Source organism: Urocitellus parryii, chromosome 4 (genome assembly GCF_045843805.1).
Source record: "Urocitellus parryii isolate mUroPar1 chromosome 4, mUroPar1.hap1, whole genome shotgun sequence".
Lineage (NCBI taxonomy): Eukaryota > Metazoa > Chordata > Mammalia > Rodentia > Sciuridae > Urocitellus > Urocitellus parryii.
This window is the reverse complement of record NC_135534.1, coordinates 146577503-146602053: the sequence shown is the minus strand read 5'-3', so window position 1 is coordinate 146602053 and position 24551 is coordinate 146577503. Positions and strand designations below refer to the sequence as shown.

Sequence of the window (24551 nt, the reverse complement as noted above, 5' to 3'; positions counted from 1 at the left end):
ACATGCCAGGATAAATATATACTGTTGTTCTGTTTTCACAATAAGCATTGTATTAAGACAGCAAATATTTGGGCCATGTCGCTTTTACACACACAGAACACTAATTTAGCTTTTTTTGTTTGTTTCTTTACAGGATGAGAATGGTGTTACTGTGAGAGCCTATGTATAGTGTCAAAATCAGTTGTCAGGATGTGCAAAAATTTTTTCAAAGCAAAAAGTAATTGATATAATTAAGCTTTGTGACTGTCATGGCTTATGTATACAGAACAATTTGAAGGGGTTGTTGTTTAGCTAGTATTTACTTATGGGAAGTCCTTTTATTTGGGAGAGGTAGCAGAGAAATTATGGGCAAAAGCATGGAGGGACAGAAAGAATAGTTCATTAGCCCACATTGAAAACAAAATTCTGTTGCTGTCTTAATGATCAAATAATTTATTATTCAGTGTTGAGTAAATTTCATAAGGAAAGGGTTTGGATTTTTCACATGTAAATAATCTTTCAGTTGCATTTAGAAAGCATAATTCTTGTAAATCTGGTGAGAAAAATGACTCCATGGAACCATGAAAAGTAATCAGTCCATATTTACATGTGGTTTTTGAATGCAATGTTAGATTATTGTTATGATACAACAAGAAAATCATTTATATTACTTTCATAGTAAGGACTACATCGAAAACAATTTTTGAGTTGGTTTTAATGGGAGGTTTTCTTAAAGTTTGCTTCATATGTTGCATATTGCAGTATTACTACTTTTGTATAAATTAGATCTGGACAACTTTTAGGCTAGTAAAACTCAACAGAGTGTATCAGATGATTAAAGATGCAAGCAGCATGGTTGGTTTTGAAGTTACATTTATACCAAACAATTTGCAAATCTTAAAAGAATATGAACGTAATATGTAAAGAAGTAATTGCAAAAAATTTTAACATGGATAAATAGAACAAGTTGTGGAAAGCTTGTAAACTTCCCATCTAAAACTGATTATCCTTATGAGCATTTCATGTTGTTTGACAGTGAAAAGTGCACCTTGTAAAAGCTGCTACACAAACTATTACATTTAAAAGGTTTCTGTCTCACACCCTAAAATTACACTTATTTTCTGCAAGAGAAAATTCAAAATTTGTTCCCTGTTTATTTTGGTTGTGATTATTGTTGTATGAATTTTGCCGTTTTCCCCTTCCTGGTAAACTAGGTATTAGTCTTTTTGGTTTCTTTATTTCAGTGAAACATAGTCAGTTTTTGTATTATAGGTTACCTCAGGAGATCATATAATAATAAAATTATGAGCCACAGGCTCAGATACTATAAAGAGTAATAAAATATTATACCTGGAATACCAAGATTATCTAAGTATCTGAGGAAGAAGAGAAGATGATGATGAAGAAGAAAAGGAAAAGCTTTGCAAGATCGTTCAGAATCCCTGTAGAATATAAAATACAGTGAACCATTTTTGTTGATATCGAGACACACACACACACACACACACAGTTTGCCTCACTTTAAACTTGTTAAACACTCTGAAACAGTACCCTATTCATTTATGTGAGAAAGAAACTTGGAAATGTCTAAGAGACCCTCTTATTTTAGGATTACATTCTCCGTGTTATATGAGCATTTCTTTTATTGTGTAATAAGCACTTTGAGCTTCTGGCAGGCCTTCCTGCTTCTTTTTGAGTGCCTTCCTTCTTTGTTTTCTTATAAACCATAGTCTGTTAGAAAGAGCTTTTGGCTGGGAATTAGAAGTACCGAGTTCTAATGCCAACTCTAATACTAACTAACGGGTCCATTTGGATTATTGATATTGGTCTCAGACTGTATGAAATGGAAGCATGAACTAGATGATCTCCGGAATATTTTTAACTATGAAATGCTGTGATATTGAGAAGCAGGTAAATTATATGAAAACCAATTATCCTTCCCCATTAAAAGAAAATTTATTAGGGCTGGGGGTGTAGCTCAATGGTAGAACACTTGCCTAGTATAGGGAGACATTGGGTTTGATCCTGAGCACCACATTAAAAAAATAAAAGGCTAAAAACAATTTTCTGAGTGATCAGTTCACCAAATGGATATTTTTAAATTCAGTTTGCTGACGTAAATTTATTAAATAGTCGTTTTGGTAAATTTACCAAATACTTTGATTTATCCATTTGTCTCATGACTTGTTTTCCAAATTATTAATTGCTTAAGTTTGTATTTAATTATATGTATAAGTTTATCACTAATCATGCTAGATAGAATAGTTGCAAAAGTCTTTGTAACTTTTAGTCTTTTTGTACAAAGCAGTTTCACCCCTGATATTTTATGATAGAATCATTTATCAGTTCAACTCAGTTGAATGCCAGATTTATCATTGATATTTATTTCCTGAATGTAGTGACAATGATTTTCAGTCATTTAAAACAGGAACAATGTACTCATCTAGTTGACTGGTTAACAAATGTGTGAATTAAGGCAAGTACAAAATGCATTGAAGTATATAGAAAATGTGTTGAAAGAAATAAACCTTTTATACTATCATTTATAAGCTCTGTAGCATTTAAGACATCCATAGCCCTTTGATTTAAAATAAACAGATTTTAATTCCCCAAAGTTATGAGTCCAGATAATAGTAAGTTTCCATAATAGTATGGGTAGGTTACAGTGCTGGATTACAACAAAATTTTAGGTACATTAAAGCCTTGATCTCACTAACTTAAAAATCAAATTACTCTTCAAGCAATTTATCTTCAAATGTTTAGAATATATTTATTCAATACATATACCAGTCAATATTGTAAAGGGTTTAAATAAACAAGTTTTGAGTGAATGTGTTAAATTGACCCCTGGGAAAAATGAGTTGACTTGGCAAAGGAGACCTTGTTTCCTTCATACTGCATCACCATCTCTGACAGGGATAGGGGAAAATAAGGCTACAATGGAAGCATATTACTGTCTTTTGGAATTAGAGTCCTTTTTCCTCAGCTACATCCTTTAGCCTTAATTGGAACCATTTGGAAGTTCTGCCTCCTTGGGTGTGACATTTTTGCTACCATACAGATCTTTTGAAGTCCTGAAGAAGTACAATAAATGACCTGGATGAAAATTGAAAAGTTACTTAATTTACTTTTGTCTGATCACTACAGTAAAATATGTCTCATATGAGCATTTGACTGATTCAACAAAATTAATTGATCAAAGCATATGATAATTTCTTCATTATGTCAAGGAAGGATGGCCTGTGCTAGAATAGGAATAGAGATGATAGTTGGACTAGAGGGGTACATTGTGGCATTGCCATAGGGATCATTTGTCATAAACACTCTTTGACTTAGAACCTTCCTTAAAGCTAATTGCTGCTGTTATTGGCCTTATTTCTAACACCATCAGGTTGTGGACTTGAATATATTTTTTCTGGCAATTGCTAAATGCAAATTGTCTTTCTGTGTATAGGTCAGGGCATAATAACCCTGGGCACCTGTGTCAAAGACCCACTGGTAACCAGATTTTTGGCAAATGAACTAGTTGAAATGCTTCCTTCTTTTGGCAAGTGGAAAGCTGCATTCAGTCATTCTTATTCCTCTAGAAGTAGAATTTAGGGTGAAAACCTTGAGAATTTTATTCTGAGATATCAGAAAGAAAATGTATTGCACTATGGCACATGTTTATTAACATTTTCTGAGCCCTGATTCAAATTCCAACAAGTGTATCTGTGTTGATGCTTCAGCAGAGGTAATACAGTATCCACCTGATTTATTATTCTTAGCGGAAGTCTACATAATAGAATAGACAACCATCTTGTCAGGTATTTTGTGTCACTGGAATCAAAATTAAGACTTTTTAGAGGATTGAGGTGTCATGGAAGATTATTAACTGGGTTAAAAATCATAGCATGTCTAATTTCTATGATACAGAAGATTGAAAATATAGAAAAGACTCCTATTCTAGAAAGGACTGTTAAGCATCTTATAGTCTGTTAAGCATTTAATTGTCACATTTTAAGCCTAGTACTGCACATGGCTGAATTAAGAAAAGAAAAAGAAAACCAAAACTTGCTCCTGAACCTAATAGGTCATATAAGATATTCAAATCCTTGCTCTGCCTCTTTCTAGTTGTGTGACCTTGGTGTTGATACATTTAAAGTTCAATGCCTCAGTTTTCTCATGTATGATAAAAAGGATATTAAGAGTACCTACCTTACAGGATTTCTAGGCAGATGAAATAATGTTATAAAAATTCCTTACATAAATACATTAACTAATTAGTAACTACAGACTTCCTGGAATATTTTTTTGGAGAGTTTCAATGATTATTAAGAGGACATAGAAGAATGTCAGTTGAATATTGCCAAGCTCAAAAAATTTCAAGTGTCTAATTAATGATGAAGTCAGAATAATTACTATTACGATAATTACTTATTCTTAGCATGTCAGCTGTGAAAATTAAAGGTCTGTAAACTAAAGATCTCTGAGTATTTCTGTCAACAAAGTAGCCTACCACATCACCTAAGATGACATGATTAAAGCATTGGTTCCAAATCCATAATTCAGCAAATCCTGTACTCTGACAAAGTAACTGATGTGTCAAAAGGTACAGAGCAATAACTGAATACCTGATTTGCTAATTTGATTTTATTTCATTATTATTTCTTTATTTAAAAACCTTTTGAGACTTAAAATTCTTAGAATATATGAGTTGTTAGAAAATTCTGATTCAATAGAAATTGAAAATGAATCTTAGAAAATTAAGAAAAACATTTAAAATGAATATTTTGATTAGAAGTGATTATTATAAACAATTGTACAATGTTTTATTGCATTGAATGCCTTTGATAAAGTTCAACTCCTCTTTGGAGATTCATTTGTTCTTTCAACAAATTGAAGATTCCATGTGTATTAGGCCCATTTGAAAATAAGAAAGATAAGCATAGTCAGTGTGCTCATGGTGTTTAAGCTCTGGTTGGCAAGACAATTATACTACAATATGATAATTGATAGATTGAAAAATGATAGAGTGCTATAGGAACACCTAGGAGAACACTAAATACAGATGTGTTAAAAGGAAGGGTACAGAGTTGTTGTTTGGGAAGCTGGGATAAGTAGAATTAGTACTGAGACATACAACATGAAGATGAAAGAGGAAGGAAAGAAAAATTGCTTCAAGCAGAAGAAACTGCCTGTTCCAGGGTTGGGGAACTGAGGGTAGCTCCATAGGGTTAGACTGTATATACTTTTGGGAAAGATATGGGCCCAGTTATATTCTAAAGAGCCTCATAAGCCTTGTTATGAAGTTTGGAGTTTGTCCTGAGAGTACTGGGGACCTATTGTAGGGAATATCCTGAACTCTAGGGATCTATGTGATGAGATGAAGATAAGTGAATAGATTCTTTGAGAGATAATTAGGAAGCAGAATCATTAGACTTGTTAATTGATTAGATTTGGTGGATGAGAGAAAAAAAGAAGTCTGATTATTTTTAGACTTCTTTGAGAAGAAAGGTTGCCAAGGTACTGGTCATCAGATTGTTTCTCTTTGTCTAATGCCATAGGTAGACTTTGAACTCATTGATGGGTAGAGACTACATATCTTCCTATATCATGTAAGAGAAGTTACTGGCAGCTTTAATTTAAGCATGATGAAAATTTAAGATGGACTTTGATGATTACATTTAAACAGTTAGACTTATACTGATGAAAGGCTATTATAAAAAGATTCAACAGGTAGTCAAAAATCCAGAACTACAGCTCAGTAGAAAGAAGAGTATTGACTCAACTTACAGATCAGGGAGTTATTCACATGTAGGTAATGTTAGTGACTAATTCTTCAAAACAGAATAGTGAAAGGGCAAAAGAGACACCCCAAACTCAATTGTGTGTGTGTGTGTGTGTGTGTGTGTGTGTATTTGTGTGCATGTGGTGTATGTGTATGTGTTCTAAGGGAAGAATAAATCTTTGAAGAAAACAGAGGATTGGCTAGACAGAAAGATCAGAAAAATGCCATGTGTTGGAAAGCAAAGAGGAAGACTTTTTCAAGAAATAATAGATTGTCATTAACTTCAAGTGTAATTTGATAGTACAGTGAGTTTGAAAGCCAAGAAAAGGATATAGAAATTTATAAAGAGATTATTTCTTTCTATCTTTGGAAACCACAGGACTTTTAGAGTGATATGGTAGAAAATGGATATCAAGAAATAGGGAGTTGAGTATAATTTGCAAAGGTGGAGATGGTAAGTATAGAGAACTCTTTGAAAATTTGATGATGAATGACTAGAATAAGAGTAGCTACTATTAATGTATTATCAAGGATAAAGGAAAAGTTCTTTCTCCTTTTATTGCCCACAGAAGACCATCAAAATATAATAAGAGGAGGAGGCAGAAAGGAAATGAAACTCCTTATATGAAATTTCACACTTATCTAAAATATTATATAAACAACTGCTTTTAATCATAAAAAATTAATTTTGAACATTTAAATCATCCCAGTTAGGCACATTTATTAAGGGTGTAGGAGATAGTATAAAATAATTCACTTTAGAAGATAGAACTATTTAGTATGGAGTTTTTAAAGCTATTATTGATACCAGCCAAGAAAATGCTTAAGACTAAGTTGGAAATATAGCCATATATAGAGCACATCATTGATTCCAATAAAATAAGCTCCAAAGGAACAGTGTTATTAAACAACTGCAATTATTTCATATTTTACTGATTTTTTTAAACAGAGAAATAGTTTGGTAAGTATGTGAATTTCATGGCTAGATTCTTCAGTATGTTAACACATGCATTTCTATAATGGAAGATAATGTAAACATTTCATTTGACTATTAGCATTGTTTTATAGCAAATGTTTCCAGAGTTTTATGTGTGCCTCAGCTTTGTTCACCATATTTGACACAGCATGGCATTAATGAGAATTTAGTTTTTTAACGTACTGTACGTTTAAAATGGAGTATATTATTTCCATTATTAGCAATGTTATTATACAGTATTATTTCCCCCTTTTAGACATGTTGATCTCTTTGAGCCTGTCATTAGACTAGTGAGGAACTGCAAAAGATTCTATTATCCACTTTTATAGAAAGAAAAAAGATTGGAGAAAAAAAATTGTGTAGGCGAGAGAATCTAAGAGGAAAGTTGTCATTGGAATCTTTTCTACTGTGTAGATAATTAAGATTTTTTAGTTTTGCTTTCCCTCTTATAAAATCCAAAGGAATCTTTTGTGGCTATTTAGGTTGTGTTGACATTTATGCTAAACTTTGCTTTTGTTTCCATCCCATCTAAACTGAGACTACTTGGATGCCTTACTTGGGAAGCATTCCCCCCCCCCCCCAGGGATTGAACCTAGGGGCATTTAATCACTGAGTCACATCCCCAGACCTTTTTTATTTTGAAGTAGGTTCTCACTAAATTGCTTATTGCCTCTAAATTGCTAATATTGATCTTGAACTTGTGATCCTCCTGCCTCAACTTTGTGATCCACTGGGATTAAAGGTGTGGCCACTGTGCCCAGCAGGAAACATATTCTTTATCAACCCCCAAATTAAGTAGAATGAGTATTTCTATGTATGTGGTTAAAATCAGGCTGGTAAGTATAGGGGGGAAAAAGGATAAAAGTTTTTTGTGTTCAGGGTTTGTAGGAAGAATGTATATGAGACATTAGGGCTAGTTTAAAAAGGAGATACTTGTTTACTTGGTTAGATTCCTAAATTACACACCTTTATCCTCTCCTCAGTTGAGATTTTTAGAAGGGACACCATTGCTGTTTTCAATTTGTATACAAAGGGAGTAGATTTAAATTTAAGTCTTGATTTTTGGATTGGACAATATATATTGGGAAGCGTCATCAACAAGGATCATTTTTGACATTTGGGAATGTATACTACTGTAGATTTCCTTCCTTCAGCATAAAATGGCTGTGTTCATACAAGTGACAATGAGTAGATCTATTGAGACAAATTTCAGAGATATTTTAAATAGCTTATACTATTGGACAAATTATATAAAAATAGTTTATTTTGTTAGAGACATTTGAAAGGTGGCTTTTTTAGAACTTCTTGGTAAAGTTTGGAAGCACTTAGCTGCAAGAAGGAAGGTAGAACTCTTACTCAAGTCACCAAAAAGATCAAAACTTATTCCTAAAAAGTATCTCTAGGATGATAAGGCCTATTTTAGATTACAGAATTTAATACTGCTTTTTTGGGATGGTTCCAGGCTTAAGTGGGTCCCTGAAGCCCATGTTGTTTTTGGCTAACAAGTCCAAGGTAAGCTTATTGCTCTGGGAAATCCTTTAGGCATTCTAATGAAATGATTGTCCCCTCCCATGGCCCAGTTTATAGTATAGGCTTCAAGAATTTTTCCTAAACATATAATCTGTGAATAAAATTGTTCCATGGTCTACTGCTTATCAACCTGCTCTTTATACTTATACTATTATAGCTATCTTTACGTGTTGGCTTTTATTATACATCTATATTGTATTCTAGTGTAGGGATATTGAAGAGTTTTGCCCAATTTTGAGTGTTCATTTTTGGCCTTAAGTAACTTAATTATACATTTGTGTATTTGTCTTTACCAATTTATATGGACACATTTGTAATTGGATCCTTATTTGTCTTTTTATAAGATATATCCAAATCTTGAAAGCAAATGAGTCTCTTTGAATTATATATACTTTCATCCATAAAATATTTGATAAACACAGGTTAATATAGTAGGTAATTTTCACTTATAATATGCTTTTTTCATATAATAAAAACTATAGCATTGGTGACTTTTTACAAAAATAAAGTATGGATCCACTATGCATAATACATGTTTCAGTTCATGTGATATTTGTTCAAATTTAGAATTCTTTCTTTAGTACCCAAAGTGTCATTAACTACTTTATGTCTTTAAAGTAGATCTTGTTAACATAGCTTCACTGTTTATTGATGCTGTTCATGCAAGACAACTAGTACAGGTATGATTAGGCAACATTATTAGAGTGAGACAGACCTGGGCTTGAATTCTAGCTTTACAAATAGCTCTGTGACTCTCAAAAAAATTATTTAAAGTACTTATGTTTTTCCAAAGTTTCAGAAAGTTAAATATATAGTACATTTATAACATGTACTATATAAACATATATAATTTCAAATATACCCTATTATTTCACATTATATACTTTTGAAAGTGGTTAAATATCTTTGCTATTTTTAAATAACTGGAATAATCTTGGTAACTTGATTATCTACTCCAGAGTAGTTAGAAATGTGTACATTCATCATAATTTTATGTTCAGGGAAATAAATATTAATAATATACACCCCTGCTCCTCCCCCTGACAAAAGCACTACTGATTTTAGTTGCCTAAACTTTACTTCCTCCTCTATAAAATGGGAATATCTACTTTCTGGCAAAATTAGAGTTTAATATTTGAGAAGGATCTATCACATAATAAGTGATCAATATATGGCAGCAATTCTAAATATCTGTATTAATGAAGATAATAAAATTTTGATAAAATGCTAAATGCTTATTATCTTTGGATTCTAAGTGTTATTAGGTGCTTCAATTCATAGGTTATATTTATTCTCAGGACTGGGTTGACCAATAGGCAAAAACATTTATGACTTGTGTCATAACTTTGGTAAGAATATTTTTATATATTTATGCCAGTTCTCAGACTCTTGTTCAAGGAGGTAAGAATGTAGAATTAGGATACTTGAAGGGTTTTTTTGATTGTTTGGATTTCTTTTTCTTTTTTGGACATTGACATTTTTTAGCATGTGTTATCTAGGTTAAGACTGATTTGCCTATTTGTGAATGTGAGTGAGAGGAAAAGCTGGAATGGCACCTGATCCTGATGACAACTGCTCTTGATAATCAAAAATGAAAACAAATAATTTTTACATCATTTTAACCATTTGGCGTCAGTGTTAATGGATTACTTTAATGTTTAAGCATTTAACTCTTTAAGATAAAAACTGGTACAGTAATTTAATTTGATTTTTCTTAGTTTTTCATAATCTATTCTGAGTCAGGGGAAGAGTTAGGTAAGAGAAAACCTTTGTTTGAAAGTGAAAAAAGTTACCCAGGCAACCTGTATATGTTTCCAGTGTGCTGCTTAATCATCTTTAACATTATCACTGTCATCAGTTATCACAGAAAGATGACTACAGAACACTCTGCACTATTATCATTCCATCATTTTTCTGCAGATGAATTTGGTACAAAAGATTTATTGTACACAGTCATGAGGATTATGACATCAAGCTTAAATAAAGAGGCAGGACTTTTTTAATATAGAAAATCATGAATTTTCTTTTTACATCCCTCATTTACTTAGTTTATTGATTTGAGAAAGGCCTGTGTTTTAACAGTTAATAAACGTTTCACAGAGTATTTTAAATAATGTAGGCTTGGTATTTGAATACAGTTTACAGCTTCCCCAGTTTCATTTTACTGGTAGTGTGTGGTGGGAAGGGAAGCCAAGTCATTGTGTTTTGTATGTACAGGTAAAATAATCATCTCAATAAAGTTTTGTCAAAATTTCAGAAGGTTAAATTTATGATGTGGTTATTTAACTGCCTAGTATATCCAGATCTATATCTATTCATATCTAAATCTGTATACACACATATATATTTTCAAATATGTTCCATTATTTTACATTTTATGTTCTTTGAAAGTTGTTTAATATCCATCAGTTTTTAAGAGTTGGAATAATCTTAATTTTTTTTGATGATTTACCCCAGAATATTCAGAAATGTATACATTGATACTAATTTTATGTCCAGAAAAGTAAATGTCAACAATATTATTTCCCCAAAAAACACTGCTCATTTTAGTTGTCTAATTTTAATTAATGAAGACATTATTTGCAATGATCAATATGTATGCTATTATTGTTTTCTAACATTTATTGGAGAATCCTGATGCTGACTCAGTATTTTAAAAATTATTTTATGTTCCAGGATTTTTATTTTTAGTTGTTTTGGATCTAACCTTGTGTAAAAGCACACTAATGTTAAACTCCTTGATCTGTATTTTTAAAACAGTTATTTTCAATTGTGAAATAACATTCCTGTAATCTTGTGTTGAGCCAGGTTTTTAATGCTCTTATAAATAATTTTTTCTTGAATATGGACACATTTTAGGTGTGATTTATTTTTATTATTAAGTGAGTCTGATTTTGGTTAATTTGATAGGAATTGGAACTAGCATCTTTGTCTTTTAATGCTAAGGAAAAAGGAAGGAAATCCTCTGTTGCACTTGAAAATTAAATTACAGGTCTTTATTTTCTATGCTAAGTAAAACCTGTTACATTCTTAAGTGTTAAAAAACAATATTGTTAAGTGTAGTGGAATCATGCTTTATCGACTTTGCTTTTCAAAAGATCAAATTATTTCAGGATGAAAAACCCCAATAAAAATGAGATGGATACTACCTACTTTAAACCTAGCCTAGTTATATAGTCTTGTTTGATAAGTAATTGATTAGGTCAGACTATTAAACTATTTAATCTGGCATGTATATTATGCATGATAAAAGAAATCCAACTGTGAATTTGAGTGTATTAAATAATCTTCAGGAAGTTCCTCAAAGAATATTTGAATGCCTTAAACCTTGCAATAATGCATGTTTGTTCCAAACACATTGATTTGTCTAGGTTTGCCCATCAGGTTGAAGAACTGCTTAATCTTGTTGCATTCAGCAGCTGGGTTTTTGCAATATTCTTTTCTTTCTCCTAGGGGTTAATTAGCCTTCTTTCAAAATGTGGCCTATTTAGCTGTAGATTCAAATGATTCAGCCAGAGCTGGCTGTACAAAGCAGAACCATTAACAGGCGGGTGTGTCCAACTGCTTAATTAGCTAGAATAAAAAGGTCCTTTGTCAAACAAGCATCTGTTGCTCATGACACACCTGACAGGCACATTAGGCAAGGATGACTAGACTGAAATTGTGCTTGTGTCTCCTGCAAGAATATACAATTCAGTTACATATGGGCTGTATCATCTATGAACTGCAGGGGTTTATTTAGCTTATCAAAATGGATTAATGTAACTGTGTTTGTGGCTGATAAACAAATATCACTTGAAAGGAGGCTGTGAAGGAAGTAAATTAATGAAATCACTCCCAAACATAAACAAAGCACCAGAAACCACTGCTGGATGAAAGAGAACACCTTGAATGTACTTATAAACTGTTCTGCTGGGAGTAAAATGAAACCCACAAATGGAGCATTCCTTAGCACTGCCCTCTTATGATGATCCTTGGACTTTGCATAACTGTTGGAAAGCTACCCAGTACTCTTAAAGGTGTCAGTGAGTTTAATCACATTAAGAAAAATTTAAGGAGAGGATTGTACTCTTCAACACACTTTAACATTTTATTGCTCTTTTGTTATTAGGTCTTAAGAATTAATCACTTAAAATTTGTATGGAAAATTGCTTATTGGTTGGCTTTTTTATGACCTCAGTAGGAAAGGAGGAAATATTTCCTTAACTTTGATGTCAGAAAGATGGGCTCTATGTCTCTTGTTGAAGTATAGATAAAATACTATGGACCTAGAACCTAAATGACTGCTCTTCAGACCAACAGTCTCTAGCATTTCATTTGGAAGCCCAGTGATTATGGTATTACCCAGTAATGTAAGTGGTGATTGACATCATGGACTTCAGAAGCAGACGGATATAGGTGGATCCAGGTTCTTACTCTTTCTAGTTATGTAGCTTTTGTTCAGTTTTGAAATCTACTTGTGACTTAGTTTCCTCATTGCTAAGTAGGGCGATCCATCATGGGGATCGCCTGAGGATTAAATGAGACCATGTTTTTAAAGCAGATAGCCTTAGAAAAGCACCAGGAAAGACTTACTAAATAAGAATTATGTTTATGAACTTCAGAGCTAAACTTTGGAAGGGGTGTGATTGAGACCTTCTCAAGGATGAGGCTTGGCAGAGAAATGCTCTTCCTCAAAGCCAAAGAGGATAATGAAATCACAGGAGAATGAAATTATGTTTGTGAATAACAACAAAAAAAATGCAGACAAAACTGAGGGGATTGGTTCTTAATTGCATCCAGAAGTCAAGCACCCCTGCAGCCTTGGGTAAGTGACTTAATATCTCTGAGCTTCAACTGACTCACCTATCAAATGAGGGAAATCATGGCTTTATAAAAGCTGGGATATTAACTCTTCTTTATAAATAGATGAATCAGTATAAATATTATCAGTATTGTTTTGAACCAAAAAAGCAATTTTCTACTTGCAATTTATAGAAATAATACTCAAAAACCTATAAGGGCCAAGTGAATGAGTATTGCCATTTAAAAAACATGAGTATAAAACATAGTATGAGCTCACCTTTCAAGTTTTGACACTTTTCAAGAAAGTCTGGAACTCTTTATTTTAATTCAAAATTTTCTGATTTTTAAATATTAGGGATTAAGGATTTTGATTTGTAATCACTCCATTCAAAGGAGGTCAATTTCCAGTCTATGCCTTTTATTTCCTGATATAATCTCTGGGGCAGTTTATTTGGAGTGGGTATGAATTGCTTTAAGGGTATATTTAATTTTTAAACAACTTTTTTACATTTTTACATGTGTTTGATTTAAAATAGTAGCTGTCAAAATATGGGTCATGTACCAAAAAATGATATGTAGACCAGTCTGCAATACAGTGGATGAGCCCAAGAGCTAGTCATAGCAAATTTCCCAGCTGATTCTGGAAGAAACATGAGAGAATATGAGAGTAAAATGGCTATGCTGTAAGAAACTCACCTACGATTGCGTGAGCAAATTATAATAACTTTGGTCAATCTGTCTTCTTTCTCTGTATACTAAACTGCCAAAGACCACCATCCATCTTGGAGTTGCAAGAGAGACTGGCAAAAACTTCTTAGAAGATGGTATCTAATACATGATTCAGTCCTTGAAGAAAATATTGCCTTAATCTCCCTAATTGATCCTCTGTTGTAGCACAAATGCTATCAGTAGTCTACAAGTATATAATGAATCAACACTGGTTTTGGCTTTTTTTTGGGGCGGGGTTGATCCCCTATTCCTATCAGTCTATCATGGAAGAAAGAAGAAGAAGCAGGCATAGATAGGCTTCCTAATTTGTGTATTCTCTCTGGAAGTTTTGGGAGTCATTTGCCCTCTAGTAATTATAATTAGGTAAGGGTTTTGTATAATGAATACTGCCATTCTTATGGATTTTTTGACATATCCATGGCCTTAATACTAGTCCAAAGGGGTGTGTGTGTGTGTGTGTGTATGTGTGTATGTATGTTTGTGTATGTGTTTATGTGTGTTTACCACATTTTTAAACAGCCACAATTTGTAAGATTTCATATTAAAAATATGGATTTTTCAGCTTCTTTTGGAAAAATAGATCTATTATCTACAGATTTGCCTTCCCACAAAACAACCATATCCTGGAGGTTAAAGTGAGCTAAATCATATACATGGAGTATTAGCCACAGTTTTCATCACTATTGTTCAATTTTGTAACCTCTATTCTCCTGTACTCTATATACCTGAGGTTTGTAGATTGTAAATGGAAATTATACTCATATTAACTATACTGTGTTGTTATATGAGATTTTGTTTATGAGTTAATATGTAAAGCATTTAGAAGGGTCCTTAGCACTTGTTAAACAGTGATACTATTATTGCTATACATTTGGAATGTACTAAGGTTTATTGTGTTGCCTTAAGATTTTGACTAACAAAATAAGAAAAATTCAGATAACCTACAGAGATGCTAGTATCAAAGTCTAGAAAGAAAATAATTACAAATTCAAAGTGTGAAAGCCCAGTCACAAGTCATCTTCTGTCACCACTGAATCTCTTAATTTCTCTATGTGTTAGTTTCTTCTTTTATAAAATAAGCAAAGTAGACTTGATGTCCTCAGAGGTTTATTTATAAAATTGAATGAGATGATAGAAGGTTTGGGGAAAAATAATTGGAAGAGGTCATGCTATGACAAAAGATGCTGAGAGGGGTTAATTTTCTCCTTGAGAGAACTAAATACTCAGATTTTTTAAAAACAATTTTTTTTAGGGAAAATTAATGCTCACTCTACTTTTTATAGATTTAAGTTATGATACAATATTCTTAGGCTACCAATTAAATACTGTCCCTCCCACCACAGGAAAGAAAATGAGAATTTTGGTCCCTGCTCAGTAGTAAGGAAATTTGTGTTTATTTTATTGAATGTGTAAGTAGTGAAAAGGGTGACGTGTCAAGGCTAGGAAGCCTGAGAAAATTAGTGAACTTGATCCTTTGGCTAGTTTTGTGTATATCAGTTGATTTTGGATGTAAACTTTTTTTAGATTACCAAATTGTAATTTTTAAGTTGGAAAGGACCTTGGAAATTACTTATTCTACATACATAACCTAGGAAGGTGTCTAGAAAGTATAGTTTGTGACATTTTATAACCAGTTAGGTCTTGTGTTTGAGGGTTAAGAGAATTTCGAAATAATTTTGAATCTGTGGAACCAACCTAGATGCCTTTCAATAGATGAATGGATTAAAAATGTGGCATATATATACATATATATATGTATGTGTGTGTTATATATATACATATATATTCTCTTTTATTGCTGAGTAATATTCTGTTTTATATATATATATATATATATATATATATAATATTACTCAGCAATAAAAGAGAAAATCATGGCATTTGTAGGTAACTGTAGAGAAGATAATGCTAAGTGAAGTTAGCCAATCCCCAAAAAACCAAATGCTGAATGTTTTCTTTGATATAAGGAGGTTGATACATAGTGGGATAGGGAGAGGGAACATGGGAGGAATAGATGCATTCTAGATAGGGCAAAGGGGTTGGAGGGGAAGGGAGAGGGCATGGGTTTAGAAATGATGGTAGAATGTGATGGGAATTATTATACAAACCACATGATGTATGGTGTGAATATACTTTGTATACAACCAGAAATATGAAAAATTGTGCACTATATGTGTAATAAGAATTGTAATGCATTCTGCTGTCATATATAAATAAAAAAGAGATTGAAATAATTTATAGCAAAATCTAGCATGGTAGCTTTCAATGATGTTCAGTGTTTATTATCTCAGGTTAAGAGGTAGTGAGGATTTTTTTCAATGAAAATGTGGATTAGTAATTTTCTGCATTTATTTAAAAAGTGGTCAGAAAGACTATAAACATGCATGAGTTGTCATGGTAGTATATTGGGTTGGGAGGTATTTTGAGAGTTGTAAGTCTCCCAATAGGATATTAAGAACAAATGAAATGAAGCTCAGCATGCAAGGTGAACATTTTAAACTTTACTTCTATTTTCATGTATTTCAGAGACCATCATGCAGACATCAGAGACTGGGTCGGACACAGGTTCGACAGTGACTTTACAGACATCTGTGGCTAGTCAAGCAGCAGTGCCTACGCAAGTGGTACAGCAGGTACCAGTACAACAACAGGTGAGGAGCTGCTGTCCTCAGAGGGGAGGTTGTGACCTTTATTGTGTGCAGCATCCAGCATAGCTAAATCCAAAGATTATTTGGCTTTCTTGCTTCTTTGGATGATAAGATTGGCATAGTTCAGTCTTTAGGTATAGTCTGGGTATTGCTAGTTTCTTTGCTAGGATGTAGAGAGAGCTACAAAGACTACTCAGATTATAATCCCTCTTCTGAAAGAGCCTCTCTTATTTCCTAGAGTGTTGTTTCCTTCTGACTTAATCCCACTAAGAAGGGTTTTCTCCTCTCCTCTCCCCATTGTTTATTACATCTTCTTATTTCTTTCATACTGCAAGGTCAGGAATAATACTTACTTAATTGGTTCACAGTAGCACTTAATAAAGGAAAGCATGCATATACCTTATAGTCAGGGATTTTGCCTTTGTAGTGGTTTAGAAAGTCTTGGCATTAGATGGCTGCTAAATACTGTTTAATGAAAATAAAATTATATTAAAGGTCTGGAGTGACTCATCCCTTTTAAAAAGTTGGAAAAGAATTCATTGTCAAATTTTTACTACACGTTTTATTCATGCTCAGGGCATTTGGCTTGTTTTGGAAAGATACTGACAAAATAAATGCTGTTCATGTCAATTAATAGTTCTGCATTTGGATTATAAACCTGTTGGCCTATCATTTCTTCCAAAGACTGATGAGAACTTAAGAAAGATTGTATGTCAAATCTTGATACTTGAGATTTGCCTGTAAATTCTTAGTGTGTTGGAGAATCTTTAATAAATATTATTCCTCAATTATAAATAAGTATAGGGATAGTGGTATCATTTCATAAATGATATGCAGAAGGATTCAAGGTTATATTCTTTTCAAGATACAGAGTTGGATTGGGTGTGGGGTAGGGAGGGCTAAGGCTAGAGAAGTCTGGGTTCAATCCCCAGCACTACCAAAAACAAGTCTTTGTGTTTTAGTGTGAAATATCTGAAATAACCAATTTTTAGAACTGTGTAGTTTTAATCTTAGTAATTCTTTTCTTATTGCTACCATATACACACATACATCCTTCCTATCCTTCCTGTTCCAAGTTTCTTAGGTTAGACTATATGTAGTTTTGTTTTACAGAAACATTTTTATGTTTCACTCTATTCGTTCGTATCTTATATTTTTTAGCTTCTTTAAAAATTTTTAATCATTAAAAATGAGTCTCTATAAAATAAAGTTTTAAAAGCCTCTGGAATTATTAATGTTGTTACCAGTTTGAAAAAATAAACATTATTCAGAAAAGGGTGTTTATATTATGTTAACCAAAGAACAAGTTAAGAGAACTGAGGTCTTATTCTTCATATCTAACTTAAAAGAGAAAATGTTGAACAATGAAACTCACTCTGGTTTTTTTGTTATCTCATTTGTGGAAGAGCACTGTTGGAGAATGCCTGTCTCTAACAAGAATATGACAGAGAAAGTTTTCTTATATCCAGAAAGTACCCTCCTGAAACATTAAAATACCTGTGGTATATATCTGACTCTCTGACCTGAACCTTGTCTTTTCTTCTCCTCCATTCTTCTTCCTCTTCTTCTTCTTTTCTAATTTAATGTATATATCATCTAGTGTTTACTATAGGTCTTACATAATATATATAGTAGTATAAAAAAGTAAAATAATTGAGCAGATTTACTATCTCTTTTTAGAAAAAACAGAATTTTTCCTTTTCCCATAAACCATTCCTTTTTATTTACATCTTTAGCCTAGTATATTGATATTTATTTCCATGTATTTAAAAGTAACAATACTTATTTTACTATTTCCTGATTTTTTTAAAAAAAATATTGATTGTTGTACTGTGAATTGAACCCAAGGCCTAACACATGCTAGGCAAAAGCTCTCACTGAGCTATGTCCCTGGCTGCTTCTTAAATTTTTAGTTTTAAGAATTTTCTTAGCATGCTCTTTTCTTTATTAAAAAAAAATTTTTTTAGTTGAAGATGGACCCAATACGTTTATTTTATTTATTTTTTTATGTGGTGCTGAGGATTGAACTCAGTGCCTCACACATGCTAAGCAAGCGCTCTACCACTGAGCCACAATCCCAAACCCCCATGCACTTCTTTTTTGACACACACACACACACACACACACACACACACACACTCTCTCTCTCTCTCTCTCTCTCTCTCTTCCATTCCCTAACATACAAAACAAGAATTTCTTTTTGTTTGCTTTTAAATATATTTTCAGTTGTGGATGGACACAGTTCCTTTATTTTATTCATGTATTTTTATGTTGTGCTGAACTCAGTACCTCACACACATGTGCTAGGCAAGCACCCGACCACTGAGCTACAACCCCAGCCCCCAAAACAAGAATTTCATGTGTCTCAACTTAATAGTTACATTTTAATTTTGGTAGATCAGTATTTATTACATTTAATACTGTGATATTTAAATACAGTTCAAATCTAGCATAAAGTTAACAGTGATGCCCTTTTCTTCTTGCCCAACTCATTTACTTTCCCTGGATTTAGTGATTACATTTCTTCTATTTGCAAGATTGCTATGCAAAAACAAAACACCATTCTGATTTCTGATCTTTGTATGGGGCTCAGGTGATTTTTTTTCCAAGTTTACCCAATATTTAAATACCAATTTTTTGAAATTTCATGATGTCATTCCCTGAAGTAGGAGTGTATAATAAAATACTTTTATTTTCAAGTATTTAAAAAATATTACCCTTATATTCCTACTTATAACATCACGTTTTATTTCCTGGTTTTTTTTTCTCTCCGAATATATTGATTTTTTAAAAAGTTTTTGAACTCTTCTTATGTAGTCTATTTCTTTCAAGGTATTTTGTTCTCTTTTATTTTGTCTCTGTTTTTCATGTTTAAAGCTTTTCTTAGATGTCTGATAACCTTTAGTGCTTATCCATATTTTAAAATGTTCATATAATAAACTGATTTGAATGCATGAATGGGTTTGGTTGACTTCAAAATGGGGCCATATGACTGGGCTTTCTAGTTAGGAGATCTCTGATGTTCATGTCTTTGTTTTTCTTCTTTGGCTGGCCCTATTTTTAAAGAAGACTTGTTCAACTTCCTGCTGGGTAGGTGAAAACTTGGCATCTGGGATCTGAGTGAGGAAAGAGAGTTTGTTATTTATTGCACTGATTAATTTACTCCTTCTGTTTTCATATGGTGTCACAGGTGTTTGGTCTTTCTCAGTGCAGAGATAAATCAAAGTAGACCTCCAAACATTTCCCCAAGTTTTGGGAAGGCCAGTCACCTTACTATATAGGATTGGTGGGGATGATTTGATTGTTTCTTAAATAGAATTACTTTTTATATTAAATATGTGAAAAATAAAAAAAAAAAAGTAGATTGCTGTCAGAAGTAGAAATTCAGTGTTACCTGGACCATTCTTTGAAAAACACTGTACTATGCCATATGGCTCCCTGCCAGCAGGCATTTTTTTTAGTTCCTCAAGTTAGCTCTTTCCTCTGGGATATCTGAGGCAGGTGATACCTTACATTACCTTACACCAAGTGAAGAAGGTGAGAATTCTCATTTTCTTTTTGTCAACATAGTGTTTTATTTCACATAGTCAGTAAGTGTTATATTTGCCTGGAGATGCTTGTTATGTCCTCCTTGTAGAGTGATTGGAAGGATTTTTTTCTCCTTTGTAATTTTTTTTTCTTTCCAATAAGAATGTGTCATGTTTGAAGTTCCCTGATGCATTCTAACAGTGTCCCTGTGGATATAAGTCTATAACTGATTATAATGGTACTATAGTAATTTCTTATTGCTTTTAACATGTCTATAATGTTTGAATTGTTAATCTGTTCATGTTATCTGGAATTTGAAAATTGTATTAGAAATGCCTTTTAAAGCTTCTAGCTTTTTGTTAGTGACTCATGATAGATACTGAAATCATGGTCATGGTGTTAATGTCAAGAGTAGTTAATTCTGTTGATTCAACTTTTCAGTAGCCTTGCTTTGACCATTAAAGAGAAAGCCTACAGCTAATGTGTGTGGTTGGTGGTGTGTGTGTATGTGTGTGTGTGTGCGCATGTGCATGCATGCACACACGCGCACATGCGTGTGTGTGACTCATGCACACATAATTATATATATTTTGGAATTTTGGGAAAACAGGCAATTTCAAAATCCTAATATTATACACTTCTGTTTCTTCAAAGCTCTAAAGGCTCTAATTTCACTGTGTGTTAAAATAAGGTTTGATTCTCAAATTATTTCTATGAAATTTCATTTATGTGACCTCACATGTGAATCTGTTATCTTTCTTTATAAAATATTGTTTAGGAATAGAGAATTCTGAGGAAAGAATGATATGGTCTTTTTATATAAAATTACAGCAGTTTCTTATGTAAATTTTAATTGTTTTAGGAAATATTATAATCTTGGCTCCTAAATATAGGCATTGTTCTCCAATCCAATAAAATCCGTAAAAATGTTCAAGTTCAATATCTTGATTAGAAACCAAAATGTATTCCTATTATCTTTTTAAAAATACTTTTTTGGACTAAGGTGTTTCTGTAGGATATGACTAAAAATGGACTGCTACTCCTCCCTTTCCATCTGTCTTGATTGACTTAAACGTTTAAGAGTTTCATGTGGATTATTCTTTAGGGTTTTTTATGCCTCAATCTGGGAGATCCTGCTTGCTCTATAACTAAATTAAAAATCCAGGAGAAGGGAAAAGGAAATGTCTTCTTACTATTCCATAGCCAGCCAAATTAGGTTCTTTTCAAGGTAGAACCTTGATAGAAGTTAGAATTGAATTTCTTGTTTTAATCTTGGGCTCCAGCATACTCCAGGAATACTGTGGACACTGAGGACATTTCCTAAACCATCTTGAACTATATAGCTCCTGAATTTTTTTCTCCCTTTGTTTCCCAGCTTTAACTGTCTTTGCAGCTATAGTTCACTCTACTTTCACTGTATTACATTTTCCTTGGAGGAGGGCACAAATCTTTTACTCCCAAATGAGAAAGTGTGTTGTCTCTATAACTTTTAAACATAACATCCCAGGTACAATGGCATCTGGGTATTAAGGGACCTCTATTGAGTTCAAAGAATTTTTTTTTCAAAGATACTTTCAACTTTACTAAAGCTCTTTTATTATGAGACACTCTAATTTACCTTTTTAAGGCAGGGACTCAGAGAGATTGTATCTTATGAGTCTTTATTATATAACTGGGACATTCAAACATTATATGTGATTAAAATTACATTATTATGTGATTATATTATATGTGATTGTATTCAGGAAAGACCATTTTTATTTAAAAAAGCTGTGTTGACTGGGAATCTTTGTTTATAATTTGAGTTATCAGAATGAACAGACAGCAATGTAGCTATATTGTTTCTTTGAGTTACTATCAGCCAAATATTTAGCATTGCCATATAAGTTATGGTATATCCTGAGAAGTCAGTGTATTATGCCTGTAGTCAAAAGATAATAACATTTTCCTTGAGGAACAGATTCAACCAGAGTTGTCAGATTATAGAAGAAGAGAAAGTGTTAGTGAAACTCCAAAACAATTATTTATTATTATTATCTTTAAAATTATCTCCTAACCTTCAAGAAATATATTCAAGAAATTCAGGTTTAAAATGAATCTTTCTGTCCTCCCATGCTCCCTTTCCCTATCCCACTATGAATCAACCTCCTTATATCAAAGAAAACATTCAGCATTTGGTTTTTGGGGATTGGCTAACTTAGCATTATCTTCTCTAACTCCATCCATTTACCTGCAAATGTCATGGTTTTATTCTCTTTTATTGCTGAGTAATATTCCGTTGTGTATATATGCCACATTTTTTTTATCTATTCATCTATTGAAGGGCACCTAGGTTGGCTACACAGTTTAGCTATTGTGAACTGACCTGCTATAAATATTGATAATGATGTGGCTATCTATGTCCCTGTAGTAAGCTATTTTTAAGTCCTTTGGTATATAGACTGAGGAGAGGGATATGATGATTCTATTCCCAATTTTCCAAGAAATCTCCATAGGAAGGGAGGGGGCATGGGGATAGAAATGATGGTGGAACGTAATGATCATTATTATCCAAAGTAAATGTATGAAGACACAAATTGGTATGAATATACTTTGTATATAATCAGAGATATGAAAAATGGTACTCTATATGTGTAATAAGAATTATAATGCATTCTGCTGTCATATATACATAAAAAAATTGAATCCTTTTCAGATCCTCACATTCCTTAGACCACAGTTTCAATCCCAAGTGAATTTCATTCTCTTTTGTTTGGCATATTTCTAGTAGTATTTAATCAAAAATAAACCATGATAATTAGCAATATATCAATGAGAAATTTATTTGGTCAAAGCAGTCAACAATGATTTAAATGAAAAAATATGATTGCTATGATATGTTAATTTTCCATAACAAGAGTTTTCTTTTAGATAAGTTTTGATCAATGGTGTATTAAACGGGCCCCCTTCTAGTTTGAGGAGCTAAGCCTGAGGTTCTGCACCCCATCATTCTTGTCTTTCCTTTCTGCTCAGGGTCAAGGGGTTTGCTTTCTTCCAGTCCTAGCTTTGGTGGGCATGAATAGAATTCTCTTCATTTGAGACCATTGTTCCAGATAATCAACTGAAGCAAAGATATTTTTCTCCTCCTCCTCCTCCTCCTCTTCCTTTTTCTTCCTTCTTCTTCTTCTTCCTTCTTCCTTCTTCTTCCTTCTTCTTCCTTCTTCCTTCTTCTTCCTTCTTCCTTCTTCTTCCTTCTTCCTTCTTCCTTTTTCTTCCTTCTTCCTTTTTCTTCCTTCTTCTTCCTTCTTCCTTCTTCTTCCTTCTTCCTTCTTCTTCCTTCTTCCTTCTTCCTTCTTCTTCCTTCTCCCTCCTTCTTCCTTCTTCTTCCTTCTTCCTTCTTCTTCTCCTCACCCTCCCCCTCCTCCTCCCTCCCCCCCCAGAGGTCAATATTCTCATAATTAAGATTGTAGCAGACATTCTAAAGGTGGAATTATATTTGAAATGAATTTCAGTTGAATGTCATTTTAAAAAATTACAGTGATTTCAGCCATTCAAGAGAATATTTATTTTTGAACCCAAAGTGATAATTTTTAGTATCCCATAAAACATTAAGATATTTCAAAGGATGGTACCAGTTTAAAATTGAAGTAAATCTTGCTAGTCCAATCCAATATGAAGGCCCTTTAGTTGAACATTTCTACTGAATATTTGTAAAAATAAGAGCTCAATTATTTAAACAGTTGAGTAATAGTATTCTTTGATTTTCTGTTAAGAAAATATACATTTCTTATAGATATGTAGATAGTTTATTGTGATTAGTTCCTAGTACCATATTTTAAGAGGAATGAGCCAGGCACTACATTAAATGATGAGATTTCAAAGGTAATTTGACATGGTTCCTTGTCATAGGAAATTAGCTTTTTCCTGTGGTTGTGGAATTGTATATAACGTGCCTCAGGAATAAGATGGAGACTGTCCTTGAGAGTGAGGTCTTCATCAAAGTTATGACCCTTAAGTTGTGTGCTGAACGAAAAGTTGTAGTTTGCAAGAAAAAGAAACTGGAGTAGTCCATATCTGGCAGAGAAAAACATGGAATAGTTCAAAGGAAATAAGGCAAACTACGCTGGATGGAGGAGGAGACCAAGGAATTGAGGGGTGTTGAATAATGTTGCTCAAGAATCTCTTCTGGAAGGTGGAGTCAGATAACCTGTTTCTGGTATCTTCACATGTATCTCCTCATTAGAATTGTAATTCTCTTCCCTGTCCAGTTGACTGATTTCTTTAGGTATTTCCTTATTGTCATCTGTACTGCTCTGGTATATTTCCCTTTTGTTTGGCCAGTTCTTAATCCTATGAAATTTGGATGCTACCTATGTAACTGTTGATATTGCATACTTTAGGCAAGCTAAACCCAACATTCTTTAGAATCTTTGTAACTTGATACTGTTGATTGTCCTCCCAACTCCCAGCCAGCCCCCATGCTCTTTCTAGCTTTTGAACTTCTCCTGTATTTGAGGGCACTTCATTGAGGAGAATAGATTTGGTGGAGTTAAAGAGAGTAGGCTTTGTGGTTTGGTTGAAAGGTATGAATTCAAATCGTTACTCTAACCCTTTCTAGTTATAACTC

At 33.0% G+C, this 24551-nt stretch overlaps 1 protein-coding gene across 1 annotated transcript in view; it reads left to right on the top strand.

The window, feature by feature from the left end:
• The window catches only part of Rfx3 (regulatory factor X3), a 305603-nt gene that overhangs the window by 114746 nt on the left and 166306 nt on the right, over nucleotides 1-24551 (top strand). The window contains exon 2 of the mRNA XM_077797836.1: nucleotides 16296-16420. Within this exon, the coding sequence (XP_077653962.1) occupies nucleotides 16304-16420 (117 nt within the window). The 5' untranslated portion in view covers nucleotides 16296-16303. The remainder of the gene's footprint in view (nucleotides 1-16295; nucleotides 16421-24551) is intronic.